This window comes from Ictidomys tridecemlineatus, chromosome 5 (genome assembly GCF_052094955.1).
Source record: "Ictidomys tridecemlineatus isolate mIctTri1 chromosome 5, mIctTri1.hap1, whole genome shotgun sequence".
In the NCBI taxonomy this organism is placed as follows: Eukaryota; Metazoa; Chordata; class Mammalia; order Rodentia; family Sciuridae; genus Ictidomys; species Ictidomys tridecemlineatus.
In genome coordinates this window covers 32319268-32339168 of record NC_135481.1, presented here as the reverse complement: position 1 = coordinate 32339168, position 19901 = coordinate 32319268, and the positions used below count along the sequence as shown (strand labels likewise).

General features: G+C 34.5%; 1 protein-coding gene across 4 annotated transcripts in view; it reads right to left on the bottom strand.

Moving 5' to 3' along the window:
- Positions 1–19901, bottom strand: part of Cep152 (centrosomal protein 152) — an 80789-nt gene that overhangs the window by 27401 nt on the left and 33487 nt on the right. For all 4 annotated transcript variants that reach the window (XM_040274991.2, XM_013357650.4, XM_040274992.2 and 1 more), the window contains 5 exons: positions 8013–8217; positions 3949–4077; positions 3222–3331; positions 2335–2463; positions 2063–2198 (listed from right to left, as the gene is read on the bottom strand). In XM_040274991.2, coding sequence (XP_040130925.2) covers positions 2063–2198; positions 2335–2463; positions 3222–3331; positions 3949–4077; positions 8013–8217 — 709 coding nt within the window. The remainder of the gene's footprint in view (positions 1–2062; positions 2199–2334; positions 2464–3221; positions 3332–3948; positions 4078–8012; positions 8218–19901) is intronic.

Genomic DNA, 19901 nt, shown 5'->3' with positions numbered 1-19901 from the left:
ACATTAAAATATCCCCTTGGGCTCTTGGGGTTGCCAGTTCCATGAATTCTATAGCCAAACTAAGTTCCCTACCTAAAGCTAAACTACAAGAAAATAGTTGTGTCCTGCAGAGAAGGAGTACCCCCAAAAGCTCCCTAGGCTGCTCCAGAGTAAGTTCTTGAACTGCGCATGGGAAAACATTTCCTAGGAAAACAAACTGGTATATCTTTGTCAATCTCCAAGAGACATGAAAAGATTAAATAAACTCTCCTAAATATAAAGGTGTTTCATTCTGATTGGCTTACAAAGACTACTAAGGGCTTGTAGTTCCACAATTTAAAAAACTGAGCCGGGCGTGGTGGCACATATCTGTAATCCCAGTGGGTTGGGAGGCTAAGACAGGAGGATCTTGAGTTCACAGCCAGCCTCAACAAAAGCAAGGTGCTAAGCAACTCAGTGAGACCCTGTCCCTAAATAAAAGACAAAATAAGGCTGGGGATGTGGCTCAATGGTTTTGTGACCTTGAATTCAATCCCCGGTGTGTGTGTATATATATATATTTTTTTAAAATCCTAAACAATTCCCAGAGAAGAAAGAAATTAAACATCTAATGTTCCAAATACACTGGACCTGTAAGTAGGGAGTAGATGTGATTACAAAGTGATAGCACAAGGGAGTTTTTACGGTGGTATGGCTGTTCTGTAATCTGACAAATATATACAAGTGTTAAAAATCAATAAACTATTCATCCAATGAGGAAAAAAATAACTTCTTATACTGAATGATAATTTTAAATTTTAAAAAAATTAACTGTTAAATTTGTTTCTTTGGAAAGAGCCAAACAGCAGCAGTATTAACCTTTCTTCCATGTACAAACATTCATAAGTCCAAATATCAGTCAGTAACAATTATTAATTGCAACTCACCTATTATATGAAATCCAATTTTATAGTCAAATTGATTCTTTTAAACATACCCAAACAAAAATTCCTGAAAAGCATGGCTTCATTGAGAGAACTGCTCTTACGTTCTTGCCAATATATATATTTTTAAAAACAGAGATCTTCTCCATATTTTAATTTTAAACACAATCACTGAAAGCTAAGTTCTTAATTTTTAGATAATATAAAATCCTTTTTAACTTTTTTTTACTGCCAACACTGACTAAAACAGCTCCATTTAATTTTCTACTAAATGCATACATGACCTTTTTTCATCATATTAATGTATTAAAAAATAATCAAAATATTAAATAAACTGAATATTTCACCTTCTCTTTACTATTCTTTTTTAAAAGTCTGTGGTAGCAATCCTTGCTTTAATATAACTTCCTCAAAACTCTCTGTATAGAACATTTATTCAAGCCTTTAAACACATGTCTTAATCCTGAGGCAGGGGGCTTTCAAACTGGTCAGTAGGCTGGCCCCAAGCATAAGGGAAAGTCAGATCTGTGTGTGAGGGAGAATCCCCACCAGGGTAGAGAAAAAGCTCAGGCGACTGTTTCCTTGTGACTCTACTCCTGGACCAAGGGCAGATTGGAAGAACCAGAAGTTAGGGCAACCATTGCACTCTTCCAACTCCCCTGAAAGAAGTCATACTAACACGCTGACCTTCCTCACCTTCCCTATCATTCGACTACATTCAAACTCCTGTCCTTCTTTCCAGAAAAATAAAATGATGATTAGCTACTGAGAGAGAAAGGGGCCTGAGGAAAAGGCCTCTGAAGGAATGAACACACTGTGCAGAGCTCATAGGAACAAAGAAAGTTGGGCAGTCAACACAAAATGAAAATAAGGAGCCATGTGTTTTAGATTTAAAGTGAGTCTTGTCCGCACTTCTTTGCCTTCTAGAATAAATCTACAAGAAAACATTTCCTCCTTTGTATATGCCATTTTCTATAAAGGTTTTAATAACGATTTCAATTTTTACTATATTTCCTAAGTTATATTAGTATAGCCCCAAGTGAAGAGACTTCTAGGGACACTGTCCCCATTCACATCCCCCAGCCAAAAGTGTCAGTTTCCACGACAAACTGAGGCCTGAGAGACCAGGTGATGAAGAATCAGCCTAAACTTTACCATACCTTCTGTTCCTGAGCTTGCTGCTCCTTTTCAGTGGTCTTCTTGAGAGTCGACTCTAGAGTATCCTTCTCTCTGCACACTTCTAGGTAACATTCCTGCACAGTAGTTATTTCCTTACTCAACTTATCGATGTCAGACCTTGGATACACAAAACCCGCAACTAAATGACCACAGAAAAATTAAAGGGCCGCATAACAAACAATTTTCCTTTAAATTATGGACTAGGAGAATGGTTGTCTCTATAGTTGCAGAGCAGCCGAAGTCTCATTCTCACCTGAGCTGAGATTGAGTTGCTTCATAAATCTCAAAGAGCTGCTGTTTCTCCAAAGCATGTTTGGCTAATAGGCTCTCCCGTATTTGGGCTTTCATGGCCTCATGGTGCTGGTGGTAGGTCCTTTCACACCTAGCAACAGAGAAGGGGATCTAAGGCAAGGCTCGGCATTACTAGAAACACTAGAATGATTTCTAGAACCACTTCCTCCCCACCTCTTCCCTCTAATGCCAATTACAAGGATGGTCAGATTGCTTTTCTTCAACCAAAACCAGTAATAACTAATTTATAACCAATAATCTTATGAGAATCTTCAAAATTTTCTTTTTTTCATGTTTCTACAGAAAAATGACAAACGTGGATGTGAGAATGTCCCAGTCATTCAAACACAAAGTAATCTATATTGAGGACTTCTGTTTATAAAGAAATTAATTAAAATAATTGAGGGTGTGGTTTCCAAATCCCAAGTTATATATATTAAACTCAAATACTAGCAGCATCCAACTCACATGTAAGTTATGTCCCAAAAGTCTGTTTCCAAGTTTATGATTTGGTATTTGGAAGACATATTTCCTCCCACAGATTTCTTCTTTATAAAAAATAGTTTCCCAGACTCGCTTTAACAACAAGCAAACAACAAAAACCCCACTAAGCTATAATATTTCAGTGAGATGCAGTCCTAATGATGCTATAGAACCCATATTTGCACGTTTCTGTGGAAAATGTGTTCCAAATTCTAATTGAGAAGCCAGGGACTTATCTCTGCCAATTCAAGATCCCAAAAGGGAAACATTCATTTTATTCATCTTTGTGTTTTTGTGTGTGTGTGGGTGGGGTATCTTGGAGGAAGGGGGACCCAGAAGGCAGGCATCTGGCATCTACATACTTACCGCTCCACAGTTTCCTGTTTATCACGGTCAAAATCCTGTACCATTTGTCTCATTTGATTACATAAGTCTTGATTTGTATTTTTCAGTATTTCTTCAGCTTCTTTAAGTTCCTAGACAAGAAAAAAAAAATGAAGTATTTAGAGGAAACAAACATCATTTTCATCAATTAATCTATCTTCATCTTTTTAACATCCTCTGTGCTCAATTTTACCCTATAACATTAGTTGGTATAATTCATTTTCATAATTCTACAAAAGAAATGGCTCTATACCTTGGTAAGAGCATAGATTTATTTGATAAGTAGCTTTTTGATAGGAATAAAAGTTAATATTTTATATTTGTTTTGATATTAAATGAAAACATTTAACCGGAAGTACTGGCTAATTGATACTTAAAATAAGTCATAAAATTCAATAATCTTTGGTAAACATATAAATAAATAAGCAAGATTTTACTTTTCAGTCAAAGGTTGACTGAGAAGGAAAAAACACCTGTATGTATCAGTCATGCCATTAGATAGAAAGGAAACAGGAATTACACTAAACTTCCAAAGAAACCACTACCCAAAACCACTAGTAGAGGGAAACAACTGGATTCTATAACTGCCTACTACTATACTTGAGTAATAACTTGTATTGCTTCTGTATTTTTTAAAAGTGTATTTATCTCTTTTATATTTAATAAGGTCATGAAAATTCTCATTAACTTATAGGACATTTTTAATTACCTGATTTTGTTGTTGTAAAACTTGAATTTCTTGTTTAAGTTGTAGTACATCATCTCTAATAGTCATATCAGAAGTAGAAGAGTCAAGCCATAATTGATTAGTTGGCTTTTCTGAAGTATCTGTTTTCGTCTAAGTATTAAAAAGAAATCAAAAGTATTTGTTTTGAAATAATTTTATATTAACAAAAAACCCTGCAAAACAGCATGCATAATTTCACACTTCCCCACATATGACACAGTTATCAAAACCAGGAAATTAACACAGATGCAGTATTACCAACCAATCTGCAGACATCACACAAATGTCTCCAGTTTTCCTCTGGTGTCCTTTTTCTTGGTTCAAGATCAAATTCCATGATTCCACACTGCATTAAGTTATGTCTCAATAGTCTTCTCTAATCAATGAGAGTTCTTCAGTCTCTCTCTTTCAAACCCATGACATTTTCTAGGAGAACTAATCAGTTATTTTGTAGGATTATCCTTCAATTTGGGTTTTTCTGATATTATTTCTTTACTAGATTCATGAATGCCAAAGAAAAGATACATGCTTGTGGTAGCAGATAGCAGATAGCAATATGCCTCACTGTTGAAGACAGTGTCTTCTAGCCATTTCCATTGTAAATTTACCACTTTTGGCTTGTAAAATAATAAATATCTTCTGAAAAGATTCTTTGAGACTAGGCAAATATCTTATTTCTCATCATACTCTATAAGCATTTACTCTATTTCTGTAAATATTTGTAACAGTATTAACTCATGTATGTTTTATTTAATAGGTACAATTTTAAAGCTTCATAATAAACTTTGACAACTTGCTTTTTAGAAAGATCACATAAATGATACCATTGGGTGATACATGAGTCCATCCAACTTTCATCTCCATTGCCAATGATTATCCTTAAATAATTGTTGTCCGATGGGAAAGGGGCATCTGACAATTGGTTTCCTTTGTATTTCTTGCATTGTCACCAGAGTGCAACCTCTTATATATAATTCATTTGTTTTTCCATCTTCCCACATTTGTCTGTTTAAATAACTTTGCATATTTTTCCTCTTCCTATCTGAACGTTTTCCTTATCTATTTCTTTACTGAGAGGGAATCACAACAATTTCTTAAATTCATCTACTATATCTACTATATTTGACTTGTTGACATATTATATGCCTGACTGTGAGTTCTTTTCTCCAATGTTTAACAAATATCTATAACATAAATATCTATATGTTCTGCTCCTAACAGGGGGGCAGGTATCTCTGCCCATGCAGACCTTGGACAGTCTTCCAATTCAGTGTAGAGCATAAGTCTTCATTCCTTCAGAGTCAAACAGCTCAAGCTGACTTTTCCCTTTTCACCTGCCACCTTTCCCAGAGGACATTTCTACAACCCCAGTCAGAATAAGGGCTAAGAATATCTACTCTTTTTAGCTTCTGTCCAAATGCAGGGAATGAGGTGGGCATGAAACCTAAAGATGTTATTTACTCCCTAGAATGGCCTTCTGTTTTTAAAAGACTTGGCCTCTATTTTTTATGATACTCATCTGTGCTTCTTCCAAACTGGAGAGTTTTTATTACTGGGAATAAAAGTCATATTATACTGATACAGTGGAATTCGCTTTTCAGGGCTAGATTTTATACTTGGTTTTGATGAATCATCACACTGCAATCACACAGGGACTAGGTACTTGGACTTATCAGCACAGTACCTTTAAAAAGATCTTTGGGGGCTGGGGTTGTGGCTCAGTGGTAGTGAGCTTGCCTAGCACATGAGAGGCCCTGGGTTTGATCCTCAGCATCACATAAAAATAAATAAATAAGATAAAGGTATTGTTTCCAACTAAATTTAAAAAAAAAGATCTTTAAAGTGAAAAGATTACTTGAATGTCACAATAAAATTTCTTCTCAAAAGTAGAATACTGAATACACTATCTTCAAGAAAACAAGAAATTTAATACACTAATTGTATGTCTAAAAAGATTCTAGATAGAAACCTTCTGAGTTGGCTACCGAACATTGCCTCTCCAATACTTTTAGAATCAGAGTTTAGCTTGAACCACAACTTGAGGTATGGTAAAACTGTTCATTAAGAATCAGACACAAAAAGTTCTGTGTTCACAAAAAAATTCAGTGTAGATATGGCTGCTAATAAGCCAGTCTGGTTTACCTAAGGCCTTTACCATATTCTAACCACAATCTACCTTACTGGCCTTGGTTGGACAATTAGAGTGAATTGCCTAATATTTGATCTGCTCCCCATCACTGCCCAGTGCTATGTATAGGCAGTCTCCCAATTCCATCATATATTATCCTGGAAATGTCACTGTTATGGTTTGGATGTGAGATGTCCCCCAAGAGCTCACATGTGAGACGATGCAAGAAGGTTCAGAGGAGAAATGATTGGGTTCTAAGAGTCTGAACCCAGTCAGTGATTTAATGCCCTGATAGGAATTAACTGAGTGGTAACTGAAGTGGCAAGATATAGCTGAACAAGGCAGGAATTGGTGTGTGGCTTTGGGTATATATTTGTATCTGCAGAGTGGAGATCTCTTTCTCTCTCTGCTTCCTGATCACCATGTGAGCTGCTTCCCTCTGCCACACTCTTCTGCCAGGATATTCTGTCTTACCTTGAGCCCTGAGGAATGGAGCCGGCCTTCTATGGACCAAACCTCTAAAACCTTGAGCCCTCTAATAAACTTTTCTTCCTCTACAATTGTTCTGGTTGGGTTCTTTTAGTCATGGTGGCAAAAAAAAAAAAAAAAAAAAAAGCTGACTAAAATAGTCATAAAGCAGTATTACTGGGGTTTTGTACAGAACAATTTTATTATTATAGATAAGATTCCTGGGTGAAAATTCAGCTTTAAATAAACTACTGCTATGAAGTCATATAAAATGAAAACAAAAAAATACAACACTCCATAATGACTTCAAATTGTTCTATATGATTATAAATGAACATAAAAATATACTATAAAGTATGTATAAAGCAACAAACATCCATATCATTCAAGTGTTCATAAAAGAAACATGCCAAATAATCCATAAATAGTTTTGCTGGCCCTCTTGAAACTTAGAATGTATACTTAGAAATACCCAGGGGAGGATTTAGATTGCTCAGTTCTCTTTAGAAAGATAGCCAAGAAACTTTAAACTGATGTGTTCTTTCTCTTAATAGATTTCCTTTTAGAACATACAGAAGTTTAATATCCTTTCATGTCCTTCCTTTCCCCCTTGTCCTTTCTTAATTATTAGGCATTTCCTGTATCACTTTCTCTTGGCAGTATAGGTAGATGAGGATTTGTGAAGGAAAGGTGGGCTGAACACAGCATGGCCCTAAGGAAGCAGCCTTGGCCATTTATCAGTCAAGTTTTAGTTTCAATTTGCCTAAGACTGACTCTGTTACCTTAGAAAGCTCACCGACTCCCCCAGATTCATTTTCCTTACCTATGAAGCGAGGGTACTGCCTGAAGAATACAGAAGTGGAATTCAAGGACCCACAGAATCTGCTTTTAAGCTTCTCCCATCTGTACTACCACTGTATGGTTTATTTCCTTGTATAGAGTAACTTTTGTTAGAAGAATATGGATTAGGGAAATCACACATTCAAAATTCTAAAGGATTTCATTGTGCAGAAAAAAATCAGTCGTTTTTGTTTGTTTGTTTTGTTTGTGTGTGTGTGTGTGTGTGTGTGTGTGTGTGTGTGTGTGTGTGTGGTGACAGGGATTGAACCCAGGGCCTTGTGCATGCAGGGTAAGCTCTCTACCAACTGAGCAATTAAAAATCAGATTTTAAAGCTCTACTGATATAAATTAACCTTGAAGAAAGTGCAAGACCCTGTTACATAGAATGCTTCCTTAAATTTGTGGTAAAGGAATTTTACCTAACTGGCATCTCGTTTACTAGGTGACAAGAGTAAGCAGAAAATACATTTCTTTAAGTGGCATTTCCTCTTTAAACTTTACTTCTAAAGTCAAATGACCCTTGTCAGCCAAAGTTTCCTTTCCACAAAAAAAAAAAAAAAGAAAGTTTCTTTATTACATCTTTTCAAAACAGCTTCTGGGCTCTACAAACCTCAATCTCGATGCTCCTGTCATCTTTCTTCACTTCTTGGAGATCTTCAATTTTCTTGTGACAGTCCTTGAGGTCCTTTTGTAACTGAGCCACCAGATGACGCTTCATTGAGTTGCTCCCCAGCAGGCGCTGCACTTCTGCTTTCAACTTCAGGATGACCTCATCTTTAGAAAGCTCTTCACTCAGGTCTTCCTGTGGCATTAAGCTAATGCAGAAATTGTGGGTTAAATTGGATAACAAAGCAAGCATGATTCCTCCTTCAAAGTACTAATGGCATCCCTGACTATGTTGTGTTACCTATACAATTATACACTAATATTTCAAACAATTTTAAACTTTGTCATACACAATGATGTCACTTGTGCTGAGTCCCCATGTACAGAAATAAGTTCAAGCAAGTGTAGTTCTGCTGCTTCATTCTAAAGAATCTAGACATGAGATCTGTGACATGGCTTCCATTTGTGTTTTTGATACATTGCATGCTATATACATGTTTCAAGAGAAACAACATGGACATTAGGAGGAAAACGATACTACACACTAGCTACCCTAACCTTTAATTTCTGTTATCTCTTTCAACTTCCTGAAACACAAGCCTGAATGGATGTCTATGCACCTGAAACAGCACAGAAATAAAAACCATGCTAATTTAAACCCAATTTTAGTTTCAATAAACTTAGAAGCTGGGATGAGATATTCTGTTCCTTGCCATAATAGATTAACCAAGATCTAGCGTCCTCCTAAGACTGAAAAAAAAATCAATCAAATAGATAAAGCAGCGGTTTTTAATCATTAAACAGGCAGCAAGAACAGTGATTTCTGAGGATAGGAAAACACACACAGTGAGGCCCATGATTGCCCAATTTTTTGCCTAAAGTCTCCAGGGCATAGTGATGGAGGGGAAAACAGAGCCCAGTAATTTCATTAAGTTGCAGACAAAGAGTTCAGAGTTTGGGGAAGCAGAAGTATCTAAAATTTGAGGGGAGAAAATATTGGGGAAAAAAGAGTTGCATAATACAGAAATATATATTTTATATATATATGTGTGTGTGTATAATATATATATATTATACACAAAAAAATATTTTAAATATAAAATATATATATGGAATAAAAGGAGTTGCACAGAAAAAGAACTTATGTGTATAAGTGTGTGTAGACAGGGAAAGAACCATAGCAAAAAAATAGGGGCAGGAATGTGTTGCATTCCACTGAGCCATAGTGGAAAATTGTACTGTTTCACAGGGTATCAAACATTGCCTTAGCAGAAGGTCAAAATTAGCCCCAGATTAAAGTGTACTCTAAGCATGCTCTGACAAAGCCTATAAACAAACCCTTGAAAGAATGAAATTAATTCCAAGTAAGTGTGTCACAAAGAAAGTGTAATTTTAAAAATACAATAGGGGCTAGAGCGGTGGCTCAGAGGTAGAGCATGTGCCTTGCATATGTGAGGCACTGGGTTCAGTCCTCAGCACAACATAAAAATAAATAAAGATATTGTGTCCATCTACAACTAAAAAAATATTTTTAAAAAATACAATAAAATCCAGCATCTGAAACATAAAACTCAAAATGTGTAGCATCCAATCAAAATTTACTAGGCAAGCAAAGAAGTAGGAAGGAAAATGAAATACAATCAGGAAAAAAAACAGTTAACAGAAACTGATCAGCAATGACACAACAGAATTAATTAAATGTATTCCATTTGTCCCAGAAAGATAAGGAAAAATACGAAAATGATGAGAGCAACAGAGGATATTAAAACAAATTAGACTTATAAAACAACAGTGACAATACCTAAAATGAAAAATGTACTGGATGAGATTAACGGTATATTTTACACTAAAGAAGAAATGATTAGTGAATACAAAGTAAAAAGTGCACACAAATATAAAAAGTGCCATTTGGTTTCAATAAAACATTTGTCATTTGAAATTATGTGTGATTTTATATTGAATAAGAATAGAAGGCATGCTTACTCTTAATTTAATTTATATTCAACTTCCATGTATACATAGTAAAGGACATTAGAATAAAATAAATTTACATCCAAAAATGAAAAAAGAAATCATTAAGTATTCTCTGTGAAGTACATGCAGAAAACCTATTGAAGAGATTTTTCTGTAGTTAAAAACAAAAACAAAAACCACAGCAATAAAACTCTACAAAATTAAAAACAGAAGAGTGAAACAGAAATATATACAGCATATGAAGTCTTCTAACATGTACAAGTGAAGTCCCGGAAGAGGAAAGGGAAAGGGGACAGAATATTTGAAAAAATAATGGTCAAAATCTTCTTACTTTGATGAAAACTAAAATTCCATAAAACGTACAAGCTAAATGAATTTCAGGCAGAAGAAAAACGAGGAAAACCATCATATGTCACATAAAGATCAAACTGCTAAAATCAGTAAAGAGTGCAGGAAGACTTCTGAGGAAAGAACTGGAGTGAACAATCCTGAATTCTGTATATAAACTTGCACAAGTCACAATATAAGCTCTGAATTATACTTGTACAGAACAGACCCTCAAACAAACATAGCAACAATTTGGAAAACAACTGCCACACACAGGTTTCATGATGATTAACTCCTGAGGGAGTTAATGTGGCAAAGGCTTGGACAATTGAGATTTACAACACCCACATAAGTTTCTATGTGGAGAGAGATGACAGTGATTGGGAGACCAGTGTCTAAGATTGGGGTCCCTGATGACTTCATGGTTGTGGCATGCTTGGTACCTGGGAAAGTTTCTGTGCAAAGGTGCAGGATGCCTAGTTGCTATGGTAATGCCCTCTATGGGAAGGCTCTGTGCTAGAGTCTTATCAGCCTCTACCTTGCTCTCAGGCACACAGCTCCTGGGAATGAAATAATTCTCTTGCTAAGATAACCACAATGTTTCACCAGCTCTGCTGCTCCTGAACATGCCTATATAATAGTAATTTTAAACAATGGATTTTCTTGAGAACTACACAATGCTCCTAACGTTGCACATTGCAACTGTAGAATGTAACTGAGGAATAAAATGCATAATGTTGCTAACTCGGGAACTTTCATGAATACAAAGAATAATGCTTACATAGTCTTTAATCTAATTAATGAGACATATACAATAAAGATTATAATTGGCATAATTCTTTAGATCTGCTTCTCCATCAGAGAGCAGTGCTCTACCCAATCCTAGCTGTTTATCTTCGAGATCTGAGTACCTGAGTCTTTATTCTTCCAATCTCCTAAAATCCCTCATTGGAACCTGCTAGTTTGGCAGCGCTGGTCATGGCATTTCTATACAACATAAAATTCACAATGCCTAGAATACAATCTGAAATTACTTAGTATACAACTAACCAAGATTGTGACTAATTTTAAAAGACAATATATGATCCAAATGCTAGAACTATCACAAAGGAGTTTTAAAATTTAAAGCAGCCAGGTATGGTGGCACATGCCGGTAGTCCCAGTGGCTCGGGAGGCTGAGGCAAGGATTGTAAATTCAAAGACAGTCTCAGCAACTCAGTGGGGCCCTAAGCAACTCAGTGAGACCATGTCTCTAAAAAAAAATTAAATAAATATATTTAAAGCAGCTATTCTATCTTATGTTTTGTGAAAGAAAACATAAGAGAGCATACCTGAAATTAATAAAAAAGCAGAATTCTCGAAAGAGAAAAACTATAAAGTATGAAGTGAAAATTTTATCAATAAAAATAACAATATCTGGAAGTTTAAAACAAAACAAAAACAAGAACCTCATTGGTTAGGCTCATTAGAAGAGATATAATAGGAGACAATTAGTAAACTTGGAAAGAAGCATAAAACAATTATCCAAATTAAAAACAAAAAAGATAAAGAAAAAATAATTTAAAAAGAACAAAGTCTTAAGGAACTGTGGGTAACCATCAAAGGTGACCCACAGTAACTAGAGAACCAAAAGAAGAGGAAAAAGGTATTCCAAGAGACAGTGGTTGATATTTTTATAAATCTGGTAAAGGACATAATAGATTCACATATTCAAGACACTCAGTGAACCCTACCTTATAAACTAAAAGAAAAACAGACCTAGACACATCATAATCAAAGTGATAAAAACTAAGGGAAAAAAATCTTAAAACATTAGAGGAGTAAGACTGTTACACATTACAGATAGAAACCATATCAGAAAGACAATGAAATTCTCTTCAGAAACTACTGATGCCAATGAATCAATGTATATTTCAAGTGCTCAGATAAATGAATATTTGATCCAGAATTATATAATTAGCAAATATAAGGAAAATAAAATCTGTCACTAGCAGACATGCTCTTAAAAACAAACAGAAAATGCCAAAGATAATTTTGCTGGATAAAGTGAAATTCATCTACCAAAGGAAAATCTCTACACTGAAAACATTATCCAGCATTTTAACAGCAGTTATCCAAAATGAAGTCAGAAAAGAAACTAAAAAAGTTACAAAGCATTAACAGCATTAACAACTCATAAAATATTATTGAGAAAAATTAAAGATCTAAACAGCTCAGAAATTGAAGACTCTATCCTTAAGATGTTAATGTTCCCCAAATTGGTTATAATTTTTTTTTTTTTGGTACTGGAATTGAACCAGAGGCATTTAACCACTAAGCTAAATCCCCAGCCCCTTTTAAAATATTTTATTTAGAGACAGGGTCTTGCTGAGTTGCTTAGGGCCTCACCAAATTGCTGAGGCTGGCTTCGAACTTGCAATCCTCCTGCCTCTGCCTCCCAAGCTACTGAAAGTACAGATGCACCACCACACCCAGTCAAATAGGCCTCTAGATTGAACACAAACATGATTAAAATTTCATGAGTTTTTGGTGGAAATTAATACTTGCTATAAAATTCTGAAATGCAAAGGACTTGGAATAGTCAAAGCAATATTGAAGAAGAAAACAAAGTTGAACGACTTTTCCCAGCCTTTCCAAGACTCATGGGGAAGCCACAGTATTAAGATTGGCATTAGCAAAAAGATCAATGGAACAGAAAAGAGAGAACAGAAATAGGTCCACCCACCAATGGTACAGAATAGAGGACACAGAAACCAATCCACAAAACTACAACTATCTTATATTTGATAAAGGGGCTAAAAGCAAGCAATGGAGGAAGGACAGCATCTTCAACAAATGGTGCTGGGAAAACTGGAAATCCATATGCAACACAATGAAACTGAATCCCTTTCTCTCGCCATGCACAAAAGTTAACTCAAAATGGATCAAGGAGCTTGATATCAAATCAAAGACACGGCGTCTGATAGAAGAAAAAGTTGGCTACGATCTACATACTGTGGGGTCCGGCTCCAAATTCCTCAATAGGACACCCATAGCACAAGAGTTAATAACAAGAATCAACAAATGGGACTAAAAAACTAAAAAGTTTTTTCTCAGCAAAAGAAACAACAAGAGAGGTAAATAGGAAGCCTAAATCCTGGGAACAAATCTTTATTCCTCACACTTCAGATAGAGCCCTAATATCCAGAGTATACAAAGAACTCAAAAAATTAGACAATAAGATAACAAATAACCCAATCAACAAATGGGCCAAGGACCTGAACAGACACTTCTCAGAGGAGGACATACAATCAATCAACAAGTACATGAAAAAATGCTCACCATCTCTAGCAGTCAGAGAAATGCAAATCAAAACCACCCTAAGATACCATCTCACTCCAGTAAGATCGGCAGCCATTATGAAGTCAAACAACAACAAGTGCTGGCGAGGATGTGGGGAAAAGGGTACACTTGTACATTGTTGATGGGACTGCAAATTGGTGCAGCCAATTTGGAAAGCATATGGAGATTTCTTGGAAAGCTGGGAATGGAACCACCATTTGACCCAGCTATTCCCCTTCTCGGTCTATTCCCTAAAGACCTAAAAAGAGCATGCTACAGGGACACTGCTACATCGATGTTCATAGCAGCACAATTCACAATAGCAAGACTGTGGAACCAACCTAGATGCCCTTCAATAGACGAATGGATAAAAAAAAAATGTGGCATTTATACACAATGGAGTATTACTCTGCATTAAGAAATGACCAAATCATAGAATTTGGAGGGAAATGGATGGCATTAGAGCAGATTATGCTAAGTGAAGCTAGCCAATCCCTAAAAATCAAATGCCAAATGTCTTCTTTGATATAAGGAGAGTAACTAAGAACAGCGTAGGGAAGAAGAGCACGATAAGAAGATTAACATTAAACAGGGATGAGAGGTGGGAGGGAAAGGGAGAGGGGAGGGAAAGGGAGAGAGAAGGGAAATTGCATGGAAATGGAAGGAGACCCTCAGGGTTATACAAAATTACATACAAGAGGAAGTGAGGGGAAAGGGAAAAATAATACAAGGGGGAGAAATGAATTACAGTAGAGAGGGTAGAGAGAGAAGAGGGGAGGGGGGATAGTAGAGGATAGGAAAGGCAGCAGAATACAACAGACATGAGTATGGCAATGAGTAAGTCAATGGAAGTGTAACTGATGTGATTCTGCAATCTGTATACAGGGTAAAAATGGGAGTTCATAACCCACTTGAATAAAAGTGTGAAATATGATATATCGAGAACTATGTAATGTTTTGAACAACCAACAATAAAAAAAAAGAAATAAATTACAGTAGATAGGGTAGAGAGAGAAGATGGGAGGGGAGGGCAGCGGGGATAATACAGGATAGGAAAGACAGCAGAATACAATAGTCACTAGTATGGCAATATGTAAAAACGTGAATGTGTAACCCATGTGATTCTGCAATCTATATTTGGGGTAAAAATGGGAGTTCATAACCCACTTGAATCAAATGTATGAAATATGATATGTCAAGAGCTTCGTAATGTTTTGAACAACCAATAAAAAAAAAAAAGGAACTCATAGTCTAAAAAAATAAAGAAAGAAATAGGTCCACCCACATGTGGCCAACTGATTATCAACAAAGACACTAAGGCAATTCAATGAGGAAAGAAAATATTTTTCTGACAAATGGTGTTGGATAACTGAATATGGGTATAGAAAAAGTAAATATGCATCCTTACCTTACACCATACTTATAAACTAACTTATAATGGATCATAAATATTAGAGAGAAAACTACCAAACTTCTAGAAAATCACTGAACAAAAATGCTTATAACATTGAGTTACAAAGTTTTAAGACATGAAAGCTGTAATCTATACAAGAGAAAAATGATAAACTGGAATTCATAAAAACTTGAACTTTTTTTCCAGGAATATAATTTTTATTGACATAAAATAATCATACATATTTATGCTGTACAGTATAATAAAACACACACACACACACACACACACATATATATATATATATATATATATATATGATATACAATGATCAAATCAGGAGAATTAGTAAAGACTTTCTATTTTCAAAGCACACCATTAAGAAAATGAAAAGTTAAACCAAAAACTGAGAGAAAATATTCACAACCCATATCAGATAAAGGAAATATATCCTGGACTATGTAAACAATCCAATAATTAGAAAAGCAATCCAATTTTTTTAAGTGTCCAAATTATTTCAACATAACACTCACCTACTCAACCAAACAATGTATGTAAATGACAACTGAGCCTACATCAGGAAATGAAAAGGAAGAAAAAAGTGAAACACATTCAAAGATGCTTAATATCATTAGTCATTATGTGAATAAAAATTAAAACCATGCTATGGTTTAGATATAGTTTGAGTGTGTCCCCCAAGTGTTCATGTGTTGATGTTTAACCCCAATGTGAACCATGAAGAGAGTGAAAACATAACCCAAGTTTAGAAGTAGACCTTTGGAGACGTGGTCAGAATTAGATAAGGTCATCAGGGTGAAAGACACATGATTGAATACTGGTGGCTTTATGAGAAGGAGAGAGACCAGAGATACATGCACTGTCTCTTGCCATGTGAAGCCCTCACTACCCAACTCCGAACTCTACCAGCAAGAAGGTCATCACTAGACTCAGTCTCTTGACCTTGAACCTATAGAACCATGATTAAAAAAAAAAAATAAACCTCTTATAAAGTCATCCAGTCTCACCTACTAGAATAATACAGAAAATTGTTAATAGGGGTGGGATGGTTGCTAGTAATGAACCTGAAAATGTGGAAATAGGTCTGAAGCTGGATAATGGGGAGAGACTAGAAGAGTTTGGAGAAGGAGGCCAGAAAAAAAATCTAAAATACTGAAGGCAGAGCATTATAGGCAATTCTGGTAAGAGCTCAGAAGAAGAGAATAGGGAAGAGCTAGACTGTCACAGAGATTAGATAAGTGGCCATGACCAGAATGCTGATGTCAATGAATATTCTACTGGAAATCAGACTAACGGTCACCAATGCATTACGTCCATGCCCTAAGACTTTGTGGAAGGCTGGAATTAAGAATGATGGAAGATTCACAGTCATTTCTATTTGACGGTGTTGTAGAGATTCTAACCGGAGCAACTAGTCAAAAAACAACAACAAAAAAGAATACATCCATATACACTGGACAGAAATAAGTAAAATCATTTCTTTTATTCAGATAACATGATCTTGAATATAAAAAAAATCCAAGGGATCCACTAAGAAAATTATTTTAATTGGTAAATAAGTTCAGCAATGTGATAGTATACAAGATCAATATACAAAAATCAACTGTATTGCTAAATACTATTAACAAACCACCCAGAAATAAACCTAAGAAAATAATCAAACAAAAAGAATAGCAGAGAGAATAAACTTAACAAATGAATGAAGCACAGCCTATATACTGAAAACTATAATACATAAATTAAAAAAATAAAGATCTAAATAAGCAGGAAAACATCCCATATTCAGGAATCAGAAGACAATATTATTAAGATGGCAATGTATGGATTCGTTCAATATATGAAAACTTAGCTTGTTTCTCTGCAAAAACTGACAAACTGATTCTAAAATTGAAATGGAAATGAATTAATAAGAAATCCAGAATAGTCAAGACAAATTTGATAAAGAAGAACAAAGTTAGAGGAACTCACATTTCCTGGTTTCAAAATATACTACAAAATTTACCTCAAGACAGTATGATACTAGCATAAGAACAGACATAGATCAATGGAACAGAATTGAGAACCCAGAAATAAATCCTCACATCTACAGTCAATTGATTTTCAACAAGAGTGTAAAAACAATTTAAAAGGAAATATTCTTTTTAACAAATGATACTGGGACTTCTGGATATCCACACAAAAAAAGAATGAAGTTGGATTCCTAGCTCAAACCATATATAAAACCTAACTCACAATGGATCCCAAACCTAATGCAAAAGATAAAACTCTTGGAATAGAAGATAGATACAAATTTTTAGGATCTTGGATTATAGAAAGATTTCTTAAGTATGATACCCAAAGCACAAGCAATCAAAGTAAAATACAGGTAAGTTGGATTTCATAAAATTAAGGACTTTTTACTATCAAAGGGATGCTATCAAGAAAGTGAAAAAAAAAAAAAACCAACTCAGAATAGGAGAAAATATTTGCAAATCACGTATCTGACAAAGCACCTGTATTCAGAATAGTCAAAGAACTCTTAAAACTAAATAATAAAAAGACAATTCAAAAGGCAAAAGATTTGAATAGACATTTCTCCAAATAAGATACACAAATAGCCAATGAACATATGAAGATATTGAACATCATTAACCATCAAATCAAAACCACAATGAGATACCATTTCACACCTACCTGGAGGAGCATACTTACTATCTATCTATCTATCTATCTATCTATCTATCTATCTATCTATCTATATTTTTTTAAGGGAAAACAAGTATTAGTGAGGAAATGGTAAAACTGAAACTTTTGTACATTGATGAAGTTCACATAAAATGGTGAAGGCACTTTGTAAAACAGTTTGATGGTCCTCCAAAATGATAGACATAGAGTTACCAGGCAACTAAGAAATTCCACTCATATATTACAATATATATGAAAACATATGTCCACATGAAATTCTGAACATAAATATTGATAGCACCATAATTAGTAATTGAAAAAAAGTAGGAACAACCTAAATAAATATCCAATAGCAGATGAATAGATAAATGAAATGTGGCATATCCACATAATAGAATATTATCAAGCTACAAAATGGAATGAAGTACTGATACATGTACAACATCGACAAACCTTGAAAATATTAGTCTAATAAAAGAAGCCAATCACAAAAGACCACATGTTATATAACTCTATGTGAAATATATAGAGTAGGAAAATACATAGAAACAGAAAATAGTGGTGCACTGGAACTGTGGAGGCAAGAAGAGATGATATGGAATGACTAGCAATAGGTATGAGGGTTTCTTTTTGGGACATTGAAATGTTCTAAAATTAGGTTGTGGTGGTGATTACACAGCTCTGTGAATTTACTAAAAACACTTTAAGTGGTTGACTTATGGTATATAAAAATATCTCAATAAAGCTATAAAAATACCAATACATGGCTTCCCTTAATATGAAGGCATGTCTAATAATCTGTAGGTGAGAAAAATTGGGTATTTAAAGGAGAAGGAAAAACAAGAAAAGGAATAGAAGTTTAGATAGCACTTAATCTCAAAGTTACGGACGGAAAGAGGAACGTGCACAGCGACTGGCACTGTTTATTTCTTGACCTTGGTGGTGAGCCCATGAGCATTCACTTTCAAATACCTTGTTAAACTCTACACTCATGTTTCATGCACTCTCTGTGTTATATTTCACAGTTTTAAATGTTTAAAAAGTAAAATAAAACTACAGAAAGCACTAGAAAATACCACCTTTTTAAACATAAGAAATTATAAAGAGTGATAGATCTAATAATGTAGGACATAAAATTTTAAACAGGAAAAGTGATAACTTTAAGCAATGGCTAGGGTGCAGAGAAATAGGTACTACCACACAATATAGGTAATATGTAAACATTAGGACTGGTTTGGCAACATCTGTCAAAATCCTTAACTATGTGAATACCCTTTGGCAATAATTCTACATCTTGTGGAAATAAAGATGTGAATAAAGATTTGAATACAAAGATGATTATAATAATGATACTGAATTACTTATAATAAAAATTTTTAAACAATATTATACTACAAACTAAAATATGGTTCATGAATCTATATATCCTTTAAAATTATATATAACAATATTGACTGACATTAAAAGATTTCTATGTACTAAGTTAAAGGATATCATAAAACAGTATATTCAATATTATTTTTTAGAAACACACAAAGCAGATAACATGGAAGTTAGATAACAAAGTGTTAACAGTGGTTTTCTTCACACAAAATGAGGTTATATTATGGATGATTTTACTTTTTTCTTAGTCTGTATTTCTAATTTTTCCCCAATGGAGGAGAAAGTTACTTTTGGAAAGTAGTAGTTGATAGTATACACCTTTAATATGAAGAAACTAAAATGGAATCTCATCTCTGTGGTTTTCTATAGAAACCATGAGAAAAATATAATCATGAGAAAAATATCAAATTCCAATATTCCTGAATAATATTCCTCAAAACTGTCAATATCATTAAAACAAAAGAAGTCGAGAAGAATATATGGAAACATGACTCCTAAATGTAATGTGGTACCTGGATGGGATCCTGAGAAATCGGACACTGGGTAAAAACTAACATCTAAATAAACTATAAACATTAGTTAATAATAATGCATCAATATCAATTAACTTTAACAAATGTACCAGGTCAATGTAAGATGTTAGTAGGCAAAAATGGGAGCTACATATATAGGAACTCTCCCCATGATGTAATTTTTTTTTTGTAAACCTAAGCTGTTCTAAAAAGTATTTTTAAAAAAATTATAGCATCTGAGTCAAAATTTTTACTAGTCTTCAGTTTTCAGATGATTCTAACATTTTAATGTTAGAATATT